At 39.7% G+C, this 21,159-nt stretch overlaps 2 protein-coding genes across 7 annotated transcripts in view; one reads left to right on the top strand and one right to left on the bottom strand.

The window, feature by feature from the left end:
• The first annotated feature begins 5,959 nt into the window (after positions 1-5,959).
• Positions 5,960-16,954, top strand: LOC105006618 (C-type mannose receptor 2-like). Its single transcript, XM_029119592.2, has 10 exons — positions 5,960-6,069; positions 6,211-6,302; positions 6,561-6,695; positions 6,810-6,921; positions 8,395-8,428; positions 8,920-9,050; positions 9,190-9,281; positions 9,542-9,676; positions 9,791-9,902; positions 16,513-16,954. Exons 1-10 carry the CDS (start codon positions 5,988-5,990, stop codon positions 16,587-16,589), a joined length of 1,002 nt encoding a protein of 333 aa, XP_028975425.2. The 5' UTR covers positions 5,960-5,987; the 3' UTR covers positions 16,590-16,954.
• Positions 16,955-17,146: 192 nt separating this feature from the next.
• The window catches only part of ca10a (carbonic anhydrase Xa), a 244,402-nt gene continuing 240,389 nt past the window's right edge, over positions 17,147-21,159 (bottom strand). For 4 of the 6 annotated variants that reach the window (XM_020046251.3, XM_020046252.3, XM_034292467.1 and 1 more), the window contains 4 exons: positions 20,429-20,583; positions 20,006-20,180; positions 19,455-19,525; positions 17,147-18,117 (listed from right to left, as the gene is read on the bottom strand). In XM_020046251.3, the coding sequence (XP_019901810.1) occupies positions 19,473-19,525; positions 20,006-20,180; positions 20,429-20,583 (383 nt within the window). In that variant the 3' untranslated portion in view covers positions 17,147-18,117; positions 19,455-19,472. The remainder of the gene's footprint in view (positions 18,118-19,454; positions 19,526-20,005; positions 20,181-20,428; positions 20,584-21,159) is intronic. The other 2 variants (XM_020046253.3, XM_013133772.4) reach the window with 1 other exon arrangement.

Raw genomic sequence — 21,159 nt, 5'->3', positions numbered from 1 at the left:
TTTTTGTAACCTTTATTATGTCCCAAAAAGTAATTAGTATAAAAAAAACAAATTTCATAATAGATTTTTAATGAGACCATGATAAACTTATTTGGTTCAGATGGTGTCAAGCGTGTGTGGTAGCAACCAGGTGAGGAGTACAAAGACAAGTGTGTCTTGCCTACAGTCAAGCATGGTGGGGGGAGTGTCATTGTCTGGGGCTGCATGAGTGCTGCTGGCACTGGGGAGCTACAGTTCATTGAGGGAACCATGAATGCCAACATGTACTGTGACATACTGAAGCGGAGCATGATCCCCTAACTTCGGAGACTGGGCCGCAAGACAGTATTCCAACATGATAACGACCCCAAACACACCTCCAAGACGACCAGTGCTTTGCTGAAGAAGCTGAGGGTAAAGGTGATGGAGTGGCCAAGCATGTCTCCAGACCTAAACCCTATTGAGCATCTGTGGGGCATCCTCAAATGGAAGGTGGAGGAGCGCAAGGTCTCTAACATCCACCAGCTTTGTGATGTCGTCATGGAGGAGTGGAAGAGGACTCCAGTGGCAACCTGTGAAGCTCTGGTGAACTCCATGCCCAACATGGTTAAGGCAGTGCTGGAAAATGATGATGGCCACACATAATATTGACACTTTGGGCCCAATTTAGACATTTTCACTTAGGGGTGTACTCACTTTTGTTGCCAGCGGTTTGGACATTCTAAGTCGACATCCGCGATACCGCGGACAGTGCTCATTTGCATAAATATTTCGAAAAATAGTTTTGCCATAATCGTCCGATTCCAATGGTATATTATTTGTAGCCACTTTCGTGAAGCGTTCCGTGTATAATTGGGGTTGTCCGTGTATAATATGGGTTGTATAGTTGTATAGTTTGGGTTGCTATGAGAACTTTTCACCAGGCAACGACATTGCCAATGCATCTTAGAAAGGCTCATGTGTAGACAAGTATAGAGATTACAAGGGTGTACATCACTATATATGATGTTTTGAACCATAATACATCGTTTGTATTATAAATATGATATAAAAATAAATATTTAGTCAAAATAGTATGGGGATGTTCTTGAGTTTTTGGGAAGAAGTTGGTAATTTTTCTGAGTTTATAAAATATATAAGTCCAAACGTAACTAGTGATCTAGTGCTGCCACCTGCTGGCCGTTTTATGTCATTACACCCAAAAGAACCGTTAGATAGGGTTATAATCTTTCATTTTATAGTGTTTCATTTCTAGGTTGAAGAACCAAATTTTTGGGGGTGCCTATATTTTTTACCTTCTATTATATAATTATTTCATTATTTTCAACCCAATTACAGTGTAATTTGATAGTAAAGGCATGAAAGTATGAGGAAATACCATTGACACAAAATCTCATAATGTTTTAAAAAAAAAATCTTGATGCTGAATGGCAGAAATGTTTTCCGAAATTTTTTTTTTGCCTTTCAAACAGATGAGTTTTATAAATAGTGACCCATAAGTCTGTTCTTTTTTGTTTTTATTGTAGCCAGAGGGGTTGTTATTACCAGGATACATCATAATAGGTTGTATCTGTTACAGAAATGAATCTAGGACCCAAAATGTCCCAGTAGTGAAATCTGGCTGAAAGCCCCATAGGCTACCAAGGGTTAATGGCTGTGTGTTGTGTTATTTTGAGGGGACAGCAAATTTACACTGTTATACAAGCTGTACACTCAGTACTTTACATTGTAACAAAGTGTAATTTCTTCAGTGTTGTCACATGAAAAGATATAATCAAATATTTACAAAACTGTGAGGGGTGTACTCACTTTTGTGAGATACTGTATGTGTGATTTTATAATGTCCCACTTAGTTTAGATACTTGGCAACCTGTCGCCTTTCCAGTACAAATATCTTTCATTCCACTACATCTTTGACAGTCTGACCACAATCTTATTCATTTTCTTACAGTTGTGATGTACCAAATTCACTTCATTGCTAGTAACCCACTATTTAATTTAAACAGTGATATCAGGGATGACTCCCAAAGTATGGAAGATTGCCCTTGTGCTACCACTATGTAAAGGAGGGGATCGTGATGATCTTGATATAACTAACTTATTTTAATCTTTAGTCAACAAAACTATAATGGTATTCTAAATATTATACCTATTGTCTGTTAAATCAACTCTGACTTTCTAGCCCCTCAGGAGTTCCCAAATCAGATTTAAAGATATGGTCAATCTTCCACTCTAACCAACTTCCAGGATCCACAGGTCATCAAAGCCTGTGTACTTGTGATTTTTGCTGAACTTAAAAATGTTTTTCCTTTGACATTTTAGATGTTTCACTAGTAATGTGCAGTGTTTGCTAGTACAGCTCACACAAACAGCTATTGATTAAGTGTGACATCAAAGCATTATTCATATTATTGAGGATTAAGTGCTTGCCCATAGCACTGGCTTAAATGGCAATGGAGGCAGAAAATGTGGTCAAAATCGGGTCAGGTTCACATTTTAATTACTTGAAACGGTAAAAAATGAAATGCACTTTGTCCTTCAAATATTTAGGTATCTGGATTGATGACAAGTACACTTTCAAAAATTATGTTACGGTGCTGGTGAAGAAGTTAATGCTCAAGTTTGGTTTCCTCTATAGAAACAAACCCTTTGTAAACAGATGTTGATAGGATAAACATTTTGAATACTACTTTCATATCCTTTTTGGATTATGGCAATTTTGCGTAAGTGCATGTCTTGTGTCCACACTTAAACCATTAGATAACATGTTCTACAGAACACTTGGGTTTATGGGTACAGACCAACTAATAATATGAAGAAATTGCCTGGAGCTTTTTCATACTACAAGGGAGCAACATACAGTAATATTTATTTATAAAGCACTAATTTAGAAACTTCAGTCATATTTGTCAACATTAATTAATTTCAAACTGAATGGCTGTAAAATTATAACCCATGATTGGGTTACAGTACACTAGTGGTTTCCTTGGTTTACACAGAGTTGGGTAAACTTGGTTTCTGCAAACAGACAGTGACAGGGAATCAGCACGGGGTGACATTTGGCTCAGCACTGCCTGGGGTAGAGGGGTGGATGTCGGCAAGGGCTGCTCTGTTACATCCTGCTCTACTGACTCCTTGTGGGGGCTCTGGGAATTCAATCTGTTGTTTTGCGCAGGGGAATGATTTCTCCTCAACGTCTATGCCTGCCTAAACATCCTGATTGAGTGAGCAATTTCATTAGAGCAGTTTGACAAGTGAGATGTGCTTCCAGAGTGTTCAAGGTCACACATTTATGAGGGGGCCAAATTTGGGGTAGATATGGTTATGTTTGTTTTTTCCCAATTATAAAACAACCTTCCATAACAGACATTAGACTTCGCCAATGATGAATTCATGCAAATGATGGGACTTTTTGGTGTTTATCTGTGGCTAAAACTACTAATTAATTACAATTTACAACTAAAATGTGAAGTTGAAGGGGAGGTGAAGACTTTTGAGAGGCACTGCCATATTTGCAGTACACAACGCTCAAGTGTGGTTTCAAACCTCATCATTCTATTGAGACTTAATTTGTGAAGGTGGTAAATTACCTCTAATGGCATCAGGCCAAGTATCTTCATCTGTCCTTGTGCTTTCTTGACCCTTTAAAACCATTGAGTGCCAAAATCATTTTGGAAAGACTGAACATCTAATTTGGACCCTGGGGATGGTCTGTCCTCCAACAAATCAAAGTTTCAGGGAGTTTCTGTTTTCAGTTTCAGCTGCTGTTTGGTGATGTCTTTTGGAAACACAATGTCCTTTTCATTGCAATAAAGATGATACATGGATGTACATGTAAATGAAACATGGGATGTAAAAAGGGCTTTCTATAATAAATGTGATTGATTAGTTGATTGATGTTAAAGGCATGTTGTACCTGATCTTTAAACTGTTAATTAATAGTGAATTACTGCACCTCTGAGTAGCATTCTGAAACAGATTAACAGGTTGATCAAGAAACTGGACAGTCACATCAAACTTAGTTCCATCTTACACTTGCATCATAAAAAAACATCACTGTCACTATTCTCTGAAATGGAGATGAGTTGCAGATGATATCTGTGGTTGACCTTCTGTAAATGTCGGTTCAGAAGGCCTTGCATTTTGAGTGAAAAGACATCAGAACTTTCTGGCCACTTTAAGAAAGAGAACCTTGAGGTTTTCTCTTCAGACTTCGGTGAGTGCCCAGAATTTGCTGAATATTTAGATTGTATTGTGTTATTTGTTCTTGCCCAAACATGGTATAATTTAACAATCAACAATTTGTGTATTTTGCTCCGTTATTTTGCTGATAATTTAGCCTACAATTACATTTGTGCTCAAAAGTTTGCCTACCCTTGGAGAATTGGTAATATATGTACCATTTGTAAAGAAAACATGAGTGAGCATGTAAAACACATATTTTATTTGTAATGGGATTCATATTCAACTGTAACAAAAAACCGAATGGCACAATCATAAAACAAAACATGAACTGACAAAAAAATGAACTGACCCCTGTTCAAAAGTCTGCATACCCTTCTCAATTTTTAATACTTGCCCTCTTTAGCATCAGTGACAGCGTGCAGTCTTTTGTAATAGTTGTCTATGAGGCCCTAAATTCTTGCAGCTGTTAAAGCTGTCCATTCGTCTTGGCAAAAAGCCTCCATGTCATGCAAAGTCATTGGACATCTTGCAAGAACCGCACGTTTGAGATCTCCCCAGAGTGGCTTGAGGATATAAAGGTCAGGAGACTGTGATAACCACTCTAGAACCTTAACCTTTTTCTGCTGTAACCACTGGAGGGTCAACTTGGCCTTGTGCTTGGGTCATTGTCATGCTGGAAAGTCCAAGAGCGTCCAATGTCCGCCAGTATTTTCTGATAACATCTTGCCATACATTTTCATAAGATTCCTCGTGCCTTCAGAGCTCACACACCCCCAAAACATCAGTGAGCCACCACCATACTTCACAGAGGGGATGGTATTCTGTTCACTATAGGCCTTGTTGACCCTTCTCCAAACACAGCGCTTATGGTTGTGACTATTAAGCTCTATTTTGTTCTCGTCACTCCAAAATACAGTGTGCCAGAAGCTGTGAGATGTGTCATGGTGTTGTTGGGCATATTGTAACTGGGCTTTTTTGTGGCACTGGCCCAGTAAAGGCTTCTTTCTGGCAACTTGACCATGCAGCTAACTTTTGTTCAAGTATCGTCGTATTGGGCTCCTTGAAACAACCACACTGTCTTTTTCCAGAGCAGCCTGTATTTCACCTGAGGTTACCTGTGAGTTTTTCTTTGTATCCTGAACAATTCTTCTGGCAGTTTTGGCTGAAATCTTTCTTGGTCTACCTGATCTTGGTTTGGTATCAAGAGATCCCCGAATGTTCCCCTTCTTATGTGATTGAACAGTACTGACTGGCATTTGCAAGGCTTTGGAAATCTTTTTGGAAATCTTTTTATTTCCTTTTCCATCTTCATAAAGTTCCATTACCGTGTTACGCAGGTTTTTGATAGTTATATTCTGCTCCCCATGGCTCAGTATCTAGCCTGCTCAGTGCATCCACGTGAGAGCTAACAAAGTCATAGACTATACACAGACACTAATTGCAATTTCAAAAGTCATAGGTGTGGGACATTCACCTTTAATTGCCATTTTCACCTGTGTGTGTCACCTTGTGTGTCTGTAACAAGGCCAAACATTCAAGGGTATGTAAACTTTTAATCCGTTTGGGTGATATCTGTTATCATTATGATTTAAAAAGGAGCCAAACAACTATGTGATAATAAATGGCTTCATATGATCACTATCCTTAAATAAATGTTTTTATGCATGATCAGTCATATTTTCAAAATCAATGCCAACATTTCACAAGTTCTGCCAGGGTATGCAAACTTACGAGCACAACTGTATCTGTAACATTGTTCTAATTCTGTTAATAGGAAAAACAGCAGTAGATCTCTACAGGACCACCAACCTCTTCTAATCATCATGAGAGTCATAACTTTGTCTGTCCTGGCCTGCGTCCTTGTCACCCTCCTCGGAGCTGAAGGCTTTCATTGCAATGATATTTGTAAGTGACACGTTGGTGGTTAACCTAATTAATAACCCAATTTATTTTCAGATGTGTTTATTCCATTTACTGTTATAATAAGTAAGTCGTAGTTATGTGCCAGATTGTAGTGGTTTTAAACATATATTTAATTTTCTCCAGATAATTGCCAGCCAGGGTATTCTTTAGCCTCTAACAACGTACCTCATTGCTACAAACTGATCCAGAAACAAATGGGATGGACAGATGCACTGGTCAGTATCTCACTCAAATTTAAAGTGATGTATATACAGTGAAGAAAAATATTTTTTGATCCCCAAATAAACCTACCATTAGAATTATAGACTTTCTTTGTCAGTTAGCACTTTTTTTCTCTCATTATAAAAGTATTCACAAAAATACGGATTGCCATGATTACATCACTATTTACCTCTTTTTATTTGACCATTTCTGACCTAATTACGACATTGCTTGTTAGAAATCAATGATAATATGGATATTTCTTTGTACAGAATTACTGTCAGAAAGAAGGCGGTACCCTGGCTGGTGCTCACTCCATTAATGAATACCAGCTTCTTCTGTCCATGGTGAAGAAGACCCAGGACATATCTGCGTATGCCTGGGTGGGACTAAATGATCTAGATGAAGTAAAACAAAACGAAACACCTCAATAGCGCATAGCAGATCTTCGATTTTTTATTTATTTAGACAATAGATAAATTACTACTGTTGATAACCTTGAACCTTGTCCTCACTGTCAGGAAGGGAAATATGTGTGGACTGATGGGAGCAACGCAGATTTTTCCTGGTCCAAGAGTGCCATAGAACAGCAGTATGGAGAGGAAGACTGTGTGGCACTGAACTCTTATAAAGGTTAGTATTGGCAATGTATTCTTGCATTAGTTACACTTAAGTTCAGATACACAAATGCACCTTTTAAAGTTGCTAAAAACTGAATTTCTACACAAGCTGCAATGCTTTCATTAAAACAACTCTCTTCCTCCAGTGCTCGCTAACATCTTTTAAATACTGTCATCCGTCACTTCAAAACAGCTGTAAAAGTGATACTTGTTACTGAAAATATATTTCACAGAAATGTAAATAACATGATTCCATACATTATTCAGTGTTTTCTTACACGAACACAATCTGTAGAATGTTGATTATGATATTTACACTGGTCTCTTGCCCCAACCACAAAATCATCATGACGTTCCCATTTGAACCACATTGCCGTGCCGGGGGCGGGGGTCAGAAATCAATGGGCACATATCAAAGTCAATCCCAGCAATGATGGCAGTTAATAAATACTGTTAAATATCATCATTTCACTATTACTGCAGATGTATTATGGAAAATAATTTGAATTACAATGAAAGAATCACAAAATACTCCAAAACTTTTAAGGAAATATTTCAGCATCCAAGTGGACTGGATTTAAAGTAATTGCCTTTACAGTTCTAGCATGCAACAACCAATTTGTATTGAATCCTAGCCTTCACCATATGGACCCTGTAGTAAGTAAATAAATGATATGGTGTAAAGAATTTCTTCACAGAAACATAATATACTGTGTGGTATCTGTACTTTTTCTCCTCGAGAAAAGTGCCGCAGTTATCCTTCATTTGTGGAGCGCTATGACTAATAGTGATGTTGTGTTCTACAGGGGCTGAGGGCTTTGATGACATTAAGTGTAACAGTGACTGTACCTTTATCTGCATGACAATGGCTGAAAATGCCTAAGATGGAAGAGGAACGCAACACCATCAGAACTCCTCTGATTTGATTGAGGACATGTTCAATACCTTTAGATAGTTTGTTAACTCTCAAAATTTTATTGCATTTTATCTGTAATTAGATTTAAGATCTACCAACCACTAAGGCACCCAGTAAAAATGTGTAAGCAAAATAATAGCAAACTCACAAGCCATGTTTTGTCACCGACTGGATGGAAACACAATGTCCTTTTCACGGCAATAAAGATGATACATGGATGTACATGTAAATAAAACATGGGATGTAAAAAGGGCTTTCTATAATAAATGTGATTGATCAGTTGATTGATATTAATGAACTGTACCTGATCTATAAACTGTTCATTAATAGTGAATTACTGCACCTCTGAGTAGCATTCTGAAACAGATTAACAGGTTGATCAAGAAACTAGACAGTCACATCATACTTAGTTCCATTTGACACTTACATCATCAAAAAACATCACTGTCACTAATCTCTGAAATGGAAATGAATTGCAGATGATATCTGTGGTTGTACTTCTGTAAATGTCTGTTTATAAGGCATTGCATTTTGAGTGAAAACACATCTGAACTTTCTGGCCACTCAAAGAAAGACAACCTGGAGGTCTTCTCTTCGGACTTCGGTGAGTGCCCAGAATTTGCTGAATATTTAGATCGTATTGTGTTATTCGTTCTTGACCAAACATGGTATAATTTAACAATCAACAATTTATGTATTTTGCTCTGTTATTTTGCTGATAATTTAGCCTACAATTACATTTGTGCTCAAAAGTTTGCATACCCTTGGAGAATTGGTAATATATTTACCATTTGTAAAGAAAACATGAGTGAGCATGTAAAACACATATTTTATTTGTGATGGGATTCATATTCAGCTGTAACTTAAAACTGAATGGCACAATCATAAAATTTCTGTTATCATTATGATTTAAAAAGGAGCCAAACAACTATGTGATTATAAATGGCTTCATATGATCACTATCCTTAAATAAATGTTTTTTTGCATGATCTGTCATATTTTCAAAATCAATGCCAACATTTCACAAGTTCTGCCAGGGTATGCAAACTTACGAGCACAACTGTATCTGTAACATTGTTCTATTTCTGTTAATAGGAAAAACAGCAGTAGATCTCTACAGGACCACCACCCTCTTCTAATCATCATGAGAGTCCTAACTTTGTCTGTCCTGGCCTGTGTCCTTGTCACCCTCCTCGGAGCTGAAGGCTTTCATGGCAATGATATTTGTAAGTGACACGTTGGTGGTTAACCTAATTTATAAACCAATTATTTTCAGATGTGTTTATTCCATTTACTGTTATAATAAGTAAGTCGTAGTTATGTGCTAGATTGTAGTGGTTTTAAACATATATTTATTTTCTCCAGATAATTGCCAGCCAGGGTATTCTTTAGCCTCTAACAACGTACCTCATTGCTACAAACTGATCCAGGAAAAAATGGGATGGACAGATGCACTGGTCAGTATCTCACTCACATTTAAAGTGATGTATATACAGTGAAGAAAATTTTTTTTTGATCCCCAAATAAACCTACCATTAAAATTATAGACTTTCTTTGTCAGTTAGCACTTTTTTTCTCTCATTATAAAAGTATTCACAAAAACACGGATTGCAATGATTACATCACTATTTACCTCTTTTTGTTTGACCATTTCTGATCTAATCTCAACATTGCTTGTTATAGAAATCAATGATAATATGGATATTTCTTTATACAGAATTACTGTCAGAAAGAAGGCGGTACCCTGGCTGCTGCTCACTCCATTAATGAATACCAGCTTCTTCTGTCCATGGTGAAGAAGACCCAGGACATATCTGCGTATGCCTGGGTGGGACTAAATGATCTGGATGAGGTAAAACAAAACGAATCACCTCAATAGTGCATAGCAGATCTTCGATTTTTTTTAAATTTAGACAATAGATAAATTACTACTGTTGATAACCTTGAACCTTGTCCTCACTGTCAGGAAGGGAAATATGTTTGGACTGATGGGAGCAACGCAGATTTTTCATGGGCCGACGGTGCCATTGAACAGCAGTATGGAGAGGAAGACTGTGTGGCACTGAACTCTTATAAAGGTTAGTATTGCCAATGTATTCTTGCATTAGTGACACTTAAGTTCAGATACACAAATGCACCTTTTAAAGTTGCTAAAAACTGAATTTCTACACAAGATGCAATGCTTTCTTTAAAACAACTCTCTTCCTCCCGTGCTCGCTAAATTTTTTTAAATACTGTCATCCGTCACTTCAAAACAGCTGTAAAAGTGATACTTGTTACTGAAAATATATTTCACAGAAATGTAAATAACATGATTCCATACATTATTCAGTGTTTTCTTACACGAACACAATCTGTAGAATGTTGATTATGATATTTACACTGGTCTCTTGCCCCAACCACAAAATCATCATGACGTTCCCATTTGAACCACATTGCCGTGCCGGGGACAGGGGTCAGAAATCAATGGGCACATATCAAAGTCAATCCCAGCATGGCAGTTAATAAATACTGTTAAACATCATCATTTCACTATTACTGCAGATGTATTATGGAAAATAATTTGAATTACAATGAAAGAATAACAAAGTACTCCAACGCTTAGCACATGTAAAGGAAATATTTCAGCATCCAAGTGGACTGGATTTAAAGTAATTGCCTTTACAGTTCAAGCATGCTACAACAGATTTGTATTGAATCCTAGCCTTTACCATATGGACCCTGTAGTAAGAACTGAAAAAATAAAAATTATACGGTATAAAAAAATTCTTCACAGAAACATAATATACTGTGTGGTATCTGTACTTTTTCTCCTCGAGAAAAGTGCCGCAGTTATCCTTCATTTGTGTAACTCTATGACTAATAGTGATGTTGTGTTCTACAGGGGCCGAGGGCTTTGATGACATTAAGTGTAACGATGGCTGTACCTTTATCTGCATGACAATGGCTAAAATGCCTAGGATGGAAGAGGACACATCAACTCCTTTGATTTGATTGAGGACATGTTCAATACCTTTAGATAGTTTGTTAACTCTGAAAATCTTTTTGCATTTTATTTGTAATTAGATTTAAGATCTACCAACCACTAAGGCACCCAGTAAAAATGTGTAAGCAAAATAATAGCAAACTCACAAGCCATGTTTTGTCTAAGATCACCGACAGGATAGTTCTGCATGAACAACTAAATGTTTCTCAATATTCTAAAAAGAAAATGTTTATGTTTTGTTTATTATATTAAATTAATAGATATTGTTGAGGTCTACTAACCCCTCTATGCTTTTATGCCCATCTCGTTGAATAAAACCTTTCAGCATCACACTGTTTCAAGCATCGTTGATCAATTTCACACATCCCAGTTACATTTCCCATGTACTAGCTTGATTATTTGGTGTCATGTATCTTTTACCTTGTGTAAGACTTGCCCATGGACTTCACAAAGAAAGATATACCTATAGCATCGAAAAAGCAGTGACATAAATGCATAGAAACCATAATGTAGAGAAGCATATTTTCCAAAATGAACTTTCTGCGCCTACGGGTCGGGGATAGGTCTCTCAGTGTTGTTTGTGCCTACGGGCCGAACCGCAGTGCAGAGTACCCAACCTTTTTGGAGTCTCTGGGAGGGGTGCTGGAAAGTGCTCCGACTGGGGACTCTATCGTTCTACTGGGGGACTTCAACGCCCACATGGGCAACGACAGTGACACCTGGAGGGGTGTGATTGGGAGGAACGGCCCCCCTGATCTGAACCCGAGCGGTGTTCAGTTATTGGACTTCTGTGCTAGTCACAGTTTGTCCATAACGAATACCATGTTCAAGCATAAGGGTGTCCATCAGTGCACATGGCACCAGGACACCCTAGGCCGCAGGTCGATGATCGACTTTGTTGTCGTTTCATCTGACCTGCGGCCGTATGTCTTGGACACTCGGGTGAAGAGAGGGGCGGAGCTGTCAACTGATCACCACCTGGTGGTGAGTTGGATCCGATGGCGGGGGAGGAAGCTGGACAGACTCGGCAGGCCCAAGCGTACTGTAAGGGTCTGCTGGGAACGTCTGGCCGAGTCTCCTGTCAGAGAGATCTTTAACTCCCACCTCCGGCAGAGCTTCAACTGGATCCCGAGGGAGACTGGAGATATTGAGTCCGAGTGGACCATGTTCTCCACCGCCATTGTCGAAGCGGCCGCTCGGAGCTGTGGCCTCAAGGTCTCCGGTGCCTGTCGAGGCGGCAATCCCCGAACCCGGTGGTGGACACCGGAAGTAAGGGATGCCGTCAAGCTGAAGAAGGAGTCCTATCAGGCCTGGTTGGCTTGTGGGACGCCTGAGGATGAGATCTCAACGGATGAGATCCGCCCTGAGTACCTCAAGTCTCTGGATGTTGTGGGGCTGTATTGGTTGACACGCCTGTGCAACATCGCGTGGCGGTCGGGGACAGTGCCTTTGGGATGGCAGACCGGGGTGGTGGTCCCTCTTTTTAAGAAGGGGGACCGGAGGGTGTGTTCCAACTATAGGGGGATAGCACTTCTCTGCCTCCCCGGGAAAGTCTAAGCCAGGGTTGTGGAGAGGAGAATACGGCCGATAGTAGAACCTCGGATTCAGGATGAACAGTGTGGTTTTCGTCCGGGCCGTGGAACACTGGACCAGCTCTATACCCTCTACGGGGTGTTGGAGGGTTCATGGGAGTTTGCCCAACCAGTCCACATGTGTTTTGTGGATTTGGAGAAGGCTTTCGACTGTGTTCCTCGCGGCGTCCTGTGGAGGGTGCTTCGGGAATATGGGGTCCTGGGTCCTTTGCTAAGGGCTGTCAGGTCCCTATACGACCGAAGCAGGAGCTTGGTCCGCATTGCCGGCAGTAAGTCAGACTTGTTCCCAGTGGACTCCGGCAGGGCTGCCCTTTGTCACCGGTTCTGTTCATAATTTTTATGGACAGAATTTCTAGGCGCAGCCAGGGGCCGGAGGGTGTCAGGTTTGGGGACCACACGATTTCGTCTTTGCTCTTTGCGGATTATGTTGTCGTGTTGTCCCCTTCAAACCAGGACCTTCAGCATGCGCTGGGACGGTTTGCAGCCGAGTGTGAAGCGGTGGGGATGAGAATCAGTACCTCCAAATCCGAGGCCATGGTCCTCAGTCGGAAAAGGGTGGCTTGCCCACTTCAGGTTGGTGGAGAGTGCTTGCCTCAAGTGGAGGAGTTTAAGTATCTAGGGATCTTGTTCACGAGTGAGGGATGGATGGAACGGGAGATTGACAGACGGATCGGTGCAGCTTCTGCAGTAATGCGGTCGATGTATCGGTCTGTCGTGGTGAAGAAAGAGCTGAGCCTCAAGGCGAAGCTCTCGATTTACTGGTCAATCTACGTTCCTACTCTCACCTATGGTCATGAGCTTTGGGTCATGACCGAAAGGACAAGATCCCGGATACAGGCGGCCGAAATGAGCTTTCTCCGCAGGGTGGCTGGGCGATCACTTAGAGATAGGGTGAGAAGCTCGGTCACCCGGGAGGAGCTTGGAGTAGAGCCGCTGCTCCTCCACATCGAGAAGGGTCAGCTGAGGTGGCTTGGGCATCTGTTTCGGATGCCTCCGGAACGCCTTCCTGGCTGCCCCCGCGACCCGGCCCCGGATGAAGTGGAAGAAGATGAATGAATGAATGAACTTTCCAGACACATTTATTGGGCTGATAACGTTACTCAAACACAGTGTATTACCATTGTAAACAATAACATAGAAAGAAAAGGCTTCAACTCAGATGTTTTTCCAGAATTCAATGTGCCAAGCGTTTAAAATATTCATATTTTTGTCATATTTTTTTATCCAGATACTATATATTTTTAAATGTTTATTTGTATTTTTCTTTACATATTCAGTTTTTCAGAAGAACTGATAATTAAACTATGTACACCAAAGCCCAAGACACCAATTCTGCCTGCACCACTAAGGGAAAATGTCTTATAAGTCCTTAAGATCCCATTGGCAGCAAAGTTGTCTCTATATACAAAGGCTAAAAAGTCCCATCAGCCCCTTTGTGTGAAGTCTGTGTGGAGAAGAGGCTTTACGAAATAAATGCTTCTGTGTTTTGTACATTTATTTTTGTAAAAAATGTTATGTCCCAAAAAGTAATTAGTATAAAAAAAAACAAATTTCATAATAGATATTTGATGAGACCAAGATAAACTTATTTGGTTCAGATGGTGTCAAGCGTGTGTGGCGGCAACCAGGTGAGGAGTACAAAGACAAGTGTGTCTTGCCTACAGTCAAGAATGGTGGGGGGAGTATCATTGTCTGGGGCTGCATGAGTGCTGCTGGCACTGGGGAGCTACAGTTCATTGAGGCAACCATGAATGCCAACATGTACTGTGACATACTGAAGCGGAGCATGATCCCCTAACTTCGGAGACTGGGCCGCAAGACAGTATTCCAACATGATAACGACCCCAAACACACCTCCAAGACGACCAGTGCTTTGCTGAAGAAGCTGAGGGTAAAGGTGATGGAGTGGCCAAGCATGTCTCCAGACCTAAACCCTATTGAGCATCTGTGGGGTATCCTCAAATGGAAGGTGGAGGAGAGCAAGGTCTCTAACATCCACCAGCTTTGTGATGTCGTCATGGAGGAGTGGAAGAGGACTCCAGTGGCAACCTGTGAAGCTCTGGTGAACTCCATGCCCAACAGTTTTAAGGCAGTTCTGGAAAATTATGGTGGCCACACATAATATTGACACTTTGGGCCCAATTTAGACATTTTCACTTAGGGGTGTACTCACTTTTGTTGCCAGCGGTTTGGACATTAATGGCTGTGTGTTGTGTTATTTTGAGGGGACAGCATATTTACACTGTTATACAAGCTGTACACTCAGTACTTTACATTGTAACAAAGTATAATTTCTTCCAAGTATAAGTTCTTCAGGAAAAACAGCAGTAGATCTCTACAGGACCACCACCCTCTTCTAATCATCATGAGAGTCATAACTTTGTCTGTCCTGGCCTGCGTCCTTGTCACCCTCCTCGGAGCTGAAGGCTTTCATTGCAATGATATTTGTAAGTGACACGTTGGTGGTTAACCTAATTAATAACCCAATTTATTTTCAGATGTGTTTATTCCATTTACTGTTATAATACGTAAGTTGTAGTTATGTGCCAGATTGTAGTGGTTTTAAACATATATTTAATTTTCTCCAGATGATTGCCAGCCAGGGTATTCTTTAGCCTCTAACAACGTACCTTATTGCTACAAACTGATCCAGAAACAAATGGGATGGACAGATGCACTGGTCAGTATCTCACTCACATTTAAAGTGATGTATATACAGTGAAGAAAAATATTTTTTGATCCCCAAATAAACCTACCATTAAAATTATAGACTTTCTTTGTCAGTTAGCACTTTTTTTCTCTCATTATAAAAGTATTCACAAAAATACGGATTGCCATGATTACATCACTATTTACCTCTTTTTATTTGACAATTTCTGACCTAATCTCAACATTGCTTGTTATAGAAATCAATGATAATATGGATATTTCTTTATACAGAATTACTGTCAGAAAGAAGGCGGTACCCTGGCTGCTGCTCACTCCATTAGTGAATACCAGCTTCTTCTGTCCATGGTGAAGAAGACCCAGGACATATCTGCGTATGCCTGGGTGGGACTAAATGATCTAGATGAGGTAAAACAAAACAAATCACCTCAATAGCGCATAGCAGATCTTCGATTTTTTTTAAATTTAGACAATAGATAAATTACTACTGTTGATAACCTTGAACCTTGTCCTCACTGTCAGGAAGGGAAATATGTTTGGAGTGATGGGAGCAACACAGCCTTTTCCTGGTCCAAGAGTGCCATAGAACAGCAGTATGGAGAGGAAGACTGTGTGGCACTGAACTCTTATAAAGGTTAGTATTGCCAATGTATTCTTGCATTAGTGACACTTAAGGTCAGATACACAAATGCACCTTTTAAAGTTGCTAAAAACTGAATTTCTACACAAGATGCAATGCTTTCTTTAAAACAACTCTCTTCCTCCCGTGCTCGCTAAAAATTTTTAAATACTGTCATCCGTTACTTCAAAACAGCTGTAAAAGTGATACTTGTTACTGAAAACATATTTCACAGAAATGTAAATAACATGATTCCATACATTATTCAGTGTTTTCTTACACGAACACAATCTGTAGAATGTTGATTATGATATTTACACTGGTCTCTTGCCCCAACCACAAAATCATCATGACGTTCCCATTTGAACCACATTGCCGTGCCGGGGGCAGGGGTCAGAAATCAATGGGCACATATCAAAGTCAATCCCAGCAATGATGGCAGTTAATAAATACTGTTAAACATCATCATTTCACTATTACTGCAGATGTATTATGGAAAATGATTTGAATTACAATGAAAGAATCACAAAATACTCCAAAACATAGCACATTTTAAGGAAATATTTCAGCATCCAAGTGGACTGGATTTAATGTAATTGCCTTTACAGTTCAAGCATGCTACAACAAATTTGTTTTGAATTCTAGCCTTTACCATATGGACCCTGTAGTAAGAACTGAAAAAATATATATATATGGTGTAAAGAAATTCTTCACAGAAACATAATATACTGTGTGGTATCTGTACTTTTTCTCCTCGAGAAAAGTGCCGCAGTTATCCTTCATTTGTGTAGCGCTATGACTAATAGTGATGTTGTGTTCTACAGGGGCTGAGGGCTTTGATGACATTAAGTGTAACAGTGGCTGTACCTTTATCTGCATGACAATGGCTGAAAATGCCTAAGATGGAAGAGGAACGCAACACCATCAGAACTCCTCTAATTTGATTGAGGACATGTTCAATACCTTTAGATAGTTTGTTAACTCTGAAAATCTTATTGCATTTTATCTGTAATTAGATTTAAGATCTACCAACCACTAAGACACCCAGTAAAAATGTGCAAGCAAAATAATAGCAAACTCACAAGCCATGTTTTGTCTAAGATCACCGACAGGATAGTTCTGCATGAACAACTAAATGTTTCTCAATATTCTAAAAATAAAATGTTTATGTTATGTTTATTATATTAAATTAATAGAAATTGTTCAGGTCTAATAACCCCTCTATGCTTTTATGCCCATCTCGTTGAATAAAACCTTTCAGCATCACACTGTTTCAAGCATCGTTGATCAATTTCATATATCCCAGTTACATTTCCCATGTACTAGCTTGATTATTTGGTGTCATGTATCTTGTACCTTGTGTAAGACTTGCCCATGGACTTCACAAAGAAAGATATACCTATAGCATCGAAAAAGCAGTGACATAAATGCATAGAAACAATAATGTAGAGAAGCATATTTTCCAAAATGAACTTTCCAGACACATTTATTGGGCTGATAACGTTACTCAAACACAGTGTATTACCATTGTAAACAATAACATAGAAAGAAAAGGCTTCAACTCAGATGTTCTTCCAGAATTCAATGTGCCAAGCGTTTAAAATACTCATATTTTTGTCATATTCTTTTATCCAGTTACTATATCTTTTTAAATGTTTATTTGTATTTTTCTTTACATATTCAGTTTTTCAGCAGTACTGATAATTATACTATGTACACCAAAGCCCAAGACACTTATCGGTTCATCATAAAGACAGAAGCTCCTTTCCCAATTTTCCTTTGTCCAGTGACCTACTGTTACCAGGCAAGGCTGTAAGGTCTTGCTCTCTTGGGTTTTTGCAGTTGGCATGCCTTGTAGGTGACAGTGGTGACAGAATGCAGCTATGAGCCTTGCAGACCAATTCTGCCTGCACCACTAAGGGAAAATGTCTTATAAGTCCTTAAGATCCCATTGGCAGCAAAGTTGTCTCTATATACAAAGGCTAAAAAGTCCCATCAGCCCCTTTGTGTGAAGTCTGTGTGGAGAAGAGGCTTTACGAAATAAATGCTTCCGTGTTTTGTACATTTTTTTTAACCTTTTTTATGTCCCAAAAAGTAATCAGTATAAAAAAAAAAGAATTTCATAATAGATATATTTGTATTGGACTTATTAGCATGTTAGAAATCCAGTAGTTCTCAATGTACATATGAAAAGTAGTAGTCTTTTTGCAAAGCAACGCAGTCTTTTACTTAGGAATATTCTGTTTCTTTTTTCTCTTTTTACAATGCCATGAAATAATCTTAGATGAAATACAGCCTTGGTCCATGTTCCATGTTGTTTTCTTCTTTTGCTTGTTCCTCTTTCCCTCCACCCCTCTCTTGCTTGTTGTCTGTCTCTGACTTATTTCTGTACTTGTCCAAGGGAAACTACTTTAGCAGCCACTCATTCACTGGAAGAGAGGAGAGAGACCAGGTGAGAAGAACACTACTTTATATGCATTTTATACATACACATCTAGCATGGAACCCTTTCTATCTATGGCTAAAGTTCACCGCAGCTTCAACAACTTTATTGTAACATGTAATTACAATATTACGATTGAGACCATAATAGATAGGAAATAGCTGAAATATTTAACCAGTTCATAATAGCAAAATGACACGACGGGGGTGTTGTAAAATGCCATCATATTACTTCTTAGCGTTGTTCTTTGGTACGGCGCAATGTGGAGCGCCTGGACACAGCGGTTACCTGTGGCATGTTGGCAAACGACAGCAGACCCCTGAGGTGCCTTAATGCCAGTTAACAACTAAATGAGAATACAATAACAAAATGTTTAGTCCTACCCATAATATATCGACTCATATACCAACTCATATCAGCTATTAGAGAAAGGCCACCTGGTTTATAACATAAATGAAATAGAACACAACTGTAAAACCCAAATTATGTTAATAACTGAAGTAACCTTGACAATGAAATATTGGCAATTCAACATGTAGTGTGCCTAGATTAGTAGTGTGGGGGTCTTTTCTATGATTTCATGGGCAAGTTGTGTGTTGTTTTTTATTCCCAGTATTACATAGGTACAGTGCAGTGGTGTCCATGATAATATTGGCAGAGTATGCTGAATGACACTGCAGTATCTGTCAGTATTCTGCCAAATGTGCAATACACATTTTCCATCCAATGAGCCTGCTGTCAACTGGCTGTGAGGGGGCTGATTTTTCTCAGCCTTCAATGTTTAACCTTAGAGGAACAACCAATTAGATTACTTTCCTCTTTTATTGATACTGTACCCCCCCACACACACCACCCGCATCACCTCGGAGATATTTACGTCTTTAAACAAGTACAACTAGTGTAATTAAAGACAAGGGACGGCCCTGCAGCTATTGAACCACCTCTGTTTATACCCTTGGGGCAGGTTGGAAGGGTTAAAAATATGCGTATACTTGGGAGTACTGTGTGTGCATGTGTGTGTGTGTGTGTGTGTGTGTGTGTGTATAATCTTGTATGTGTATGAACCTGATCATCATCCAGGTGTCTTTGAGTGTGTGTGTGTGTGTGTGTGTGTGTGTGTGTATGTATAATCTTGTATGTGTATGAACCTGATCATCATCCAGGTGTCTTTGAGTGTGTGAGTGTGTGTGTGTGTTTCAATCTCTCAACAACTGCTGCACAGAATAAGAATTTCATCGGAGAGCGAGATGATAAGAGAGGAGAACAGTCGTGCTACAGTACAGTAGACCCTGAAAAAAGAATACAATGAATAACAGGGGTTACCTCTTGCCCTCACTGTATTTATGCTTCAGGGGTAAAATTCATTTTGTGCAGCAGTTGCCCAGATAAATTGGCTGAAACAGAGGAGAGGAGATGGTAAACAGACTGCATGCAGAGTCCCTGAATAACACTGAGATGCTGAGCTGACTTTGTAGTTATGGAGTAGGGCTCACAGACTCAGTCCCTCCAACACTTGTGTTGGAGATATTGCTAAAGTATTACTATAAATCATATACAGTCGTTTTCTAACATCCATAAACAGAAACACACCCGGAAAATCTACAAAATTACTAAGAAATCTCAGTTTAATAAACGTTTTTATTTTTAAATACAATTTTGTTTTGGCTTAACTATGGTAAATTTGCTGTGTACAAATGATTGTTCGTAATTATTATAAGTACACCCCCAAACCCCCCCACCCCCATTTATCGGCTGACTGTTGTTGTACTAAGTGATCAATACAATATAAAAGCAGAACAATCACCTGGAACGTCCACCGCCCATTTTTGTAAACACCCACTAGTCAGACGTAGTTTAATTGAGGCAGTGTTTACCTCGGTACTGGAGCTTCTGGGCCCTGTTGTTGGGACAGTCTCTGCCTTGCATGCTGAAGTTGATGTTGGTCCGGAGGCAGCGATTGTTCAGTGGTTGAACAGGGCGAATGTTGTCACTCATACTAAGGAAGATCTGAGATGGCTGGTTCTGACTCAGCAGCCGCAAAGAGTGCATCTGAAGCAGAAGGGGGGTGAGGGAGAGGGGTGTTTGTGAAAACATGAGAAGGGTAAAAACCGTCAAAAGGAAAGAGAGGAGATGGGGGGGGGGTGGGGTAGAAAGAATGAAAAAGGAAATAAGACGGGAACAAAAGTGGGGAAAAGGCACAATGTTTCAGTGGAAACGAGGGAGCAATCCACGTACAGTATGGCATTGCTCCGTGAAAGTGTCATTTACAGCAGGAAGGAGCCACTGTAGAGACAGACCTGCATCCTTGTGATGTACACCGGCTTGTTCATGAGGATCCAGGTGGCTGTCTCAAAGCACGGTGGGATGGTCATGGATCCATCGTACGTGATAAAACTAGAGGTTTCTGGGTAAATCTCCTCGATGTTCAGGCCTGTCAGCAGATAAGCATCATCTGGAGAAGATGGGCATGTTAGACAGGTTGGAAGTAAATATTACATCTTCATATGTCATTAAAGCAGAGTCTTTGAGTCCTGGTCCAACTCAAACACTTTTTTGAATTACATTTTTGTTCCTCCCGACTTTGTTGCTCCCTAGTTCCAGGGTAGTAGAGCCCTGCATTCTAAGCGTGTATTAATACATCTTCATGTCCTCTCGTGCTATCACATAGTTTGGTATTTACATGATATAAGGTGTCTTCCGGTCTGAAAATGTATTCAATTACATCCATTCTAACCAGAATGTTTGTTGTTTGCAGATTGTTTACTTCATAATGAGCTGGTTTCTTTCAAACTGCTTGGCAGGCCATTGGTATGGCGGACTGCATCACAGGCTCCTGTATGCTAAGTACACTTTCCTCCCCAAGATAGTAATTAGAATTACCGCAGGTTTCTTTTCCCCTCTCTAGCACTCTCTGTCCATACCTTTGCCTTGTTCTCACTCTCCATCCATCTCTCCCTTTGTTGTCTTCCTTTATTTCTCAATTCATCTATCTCTCCACACTGCTAACACACTCCCAATATACTGTGAT

Source organism: Esox lucius, chromosome 5 (assembly GCF_011004845.1).
Source record: "Esox lucius isolate fEsoLuc1 chromosome 5, fEsoLuc1.pri, whole genome shotgun sequence".
Taxonomy (NCBI): domain Eukaryota; kingdom Metazoa; phylum Chordata; class Actinopteri; order Esociformes; family Esocidae; genus Esox; species Esox lucius.
The sequence above is the reverse complement of the archived record's forward strand: the minus strand, read 5'-3'. Positions and strand labels throughout refer to the sequence as shown.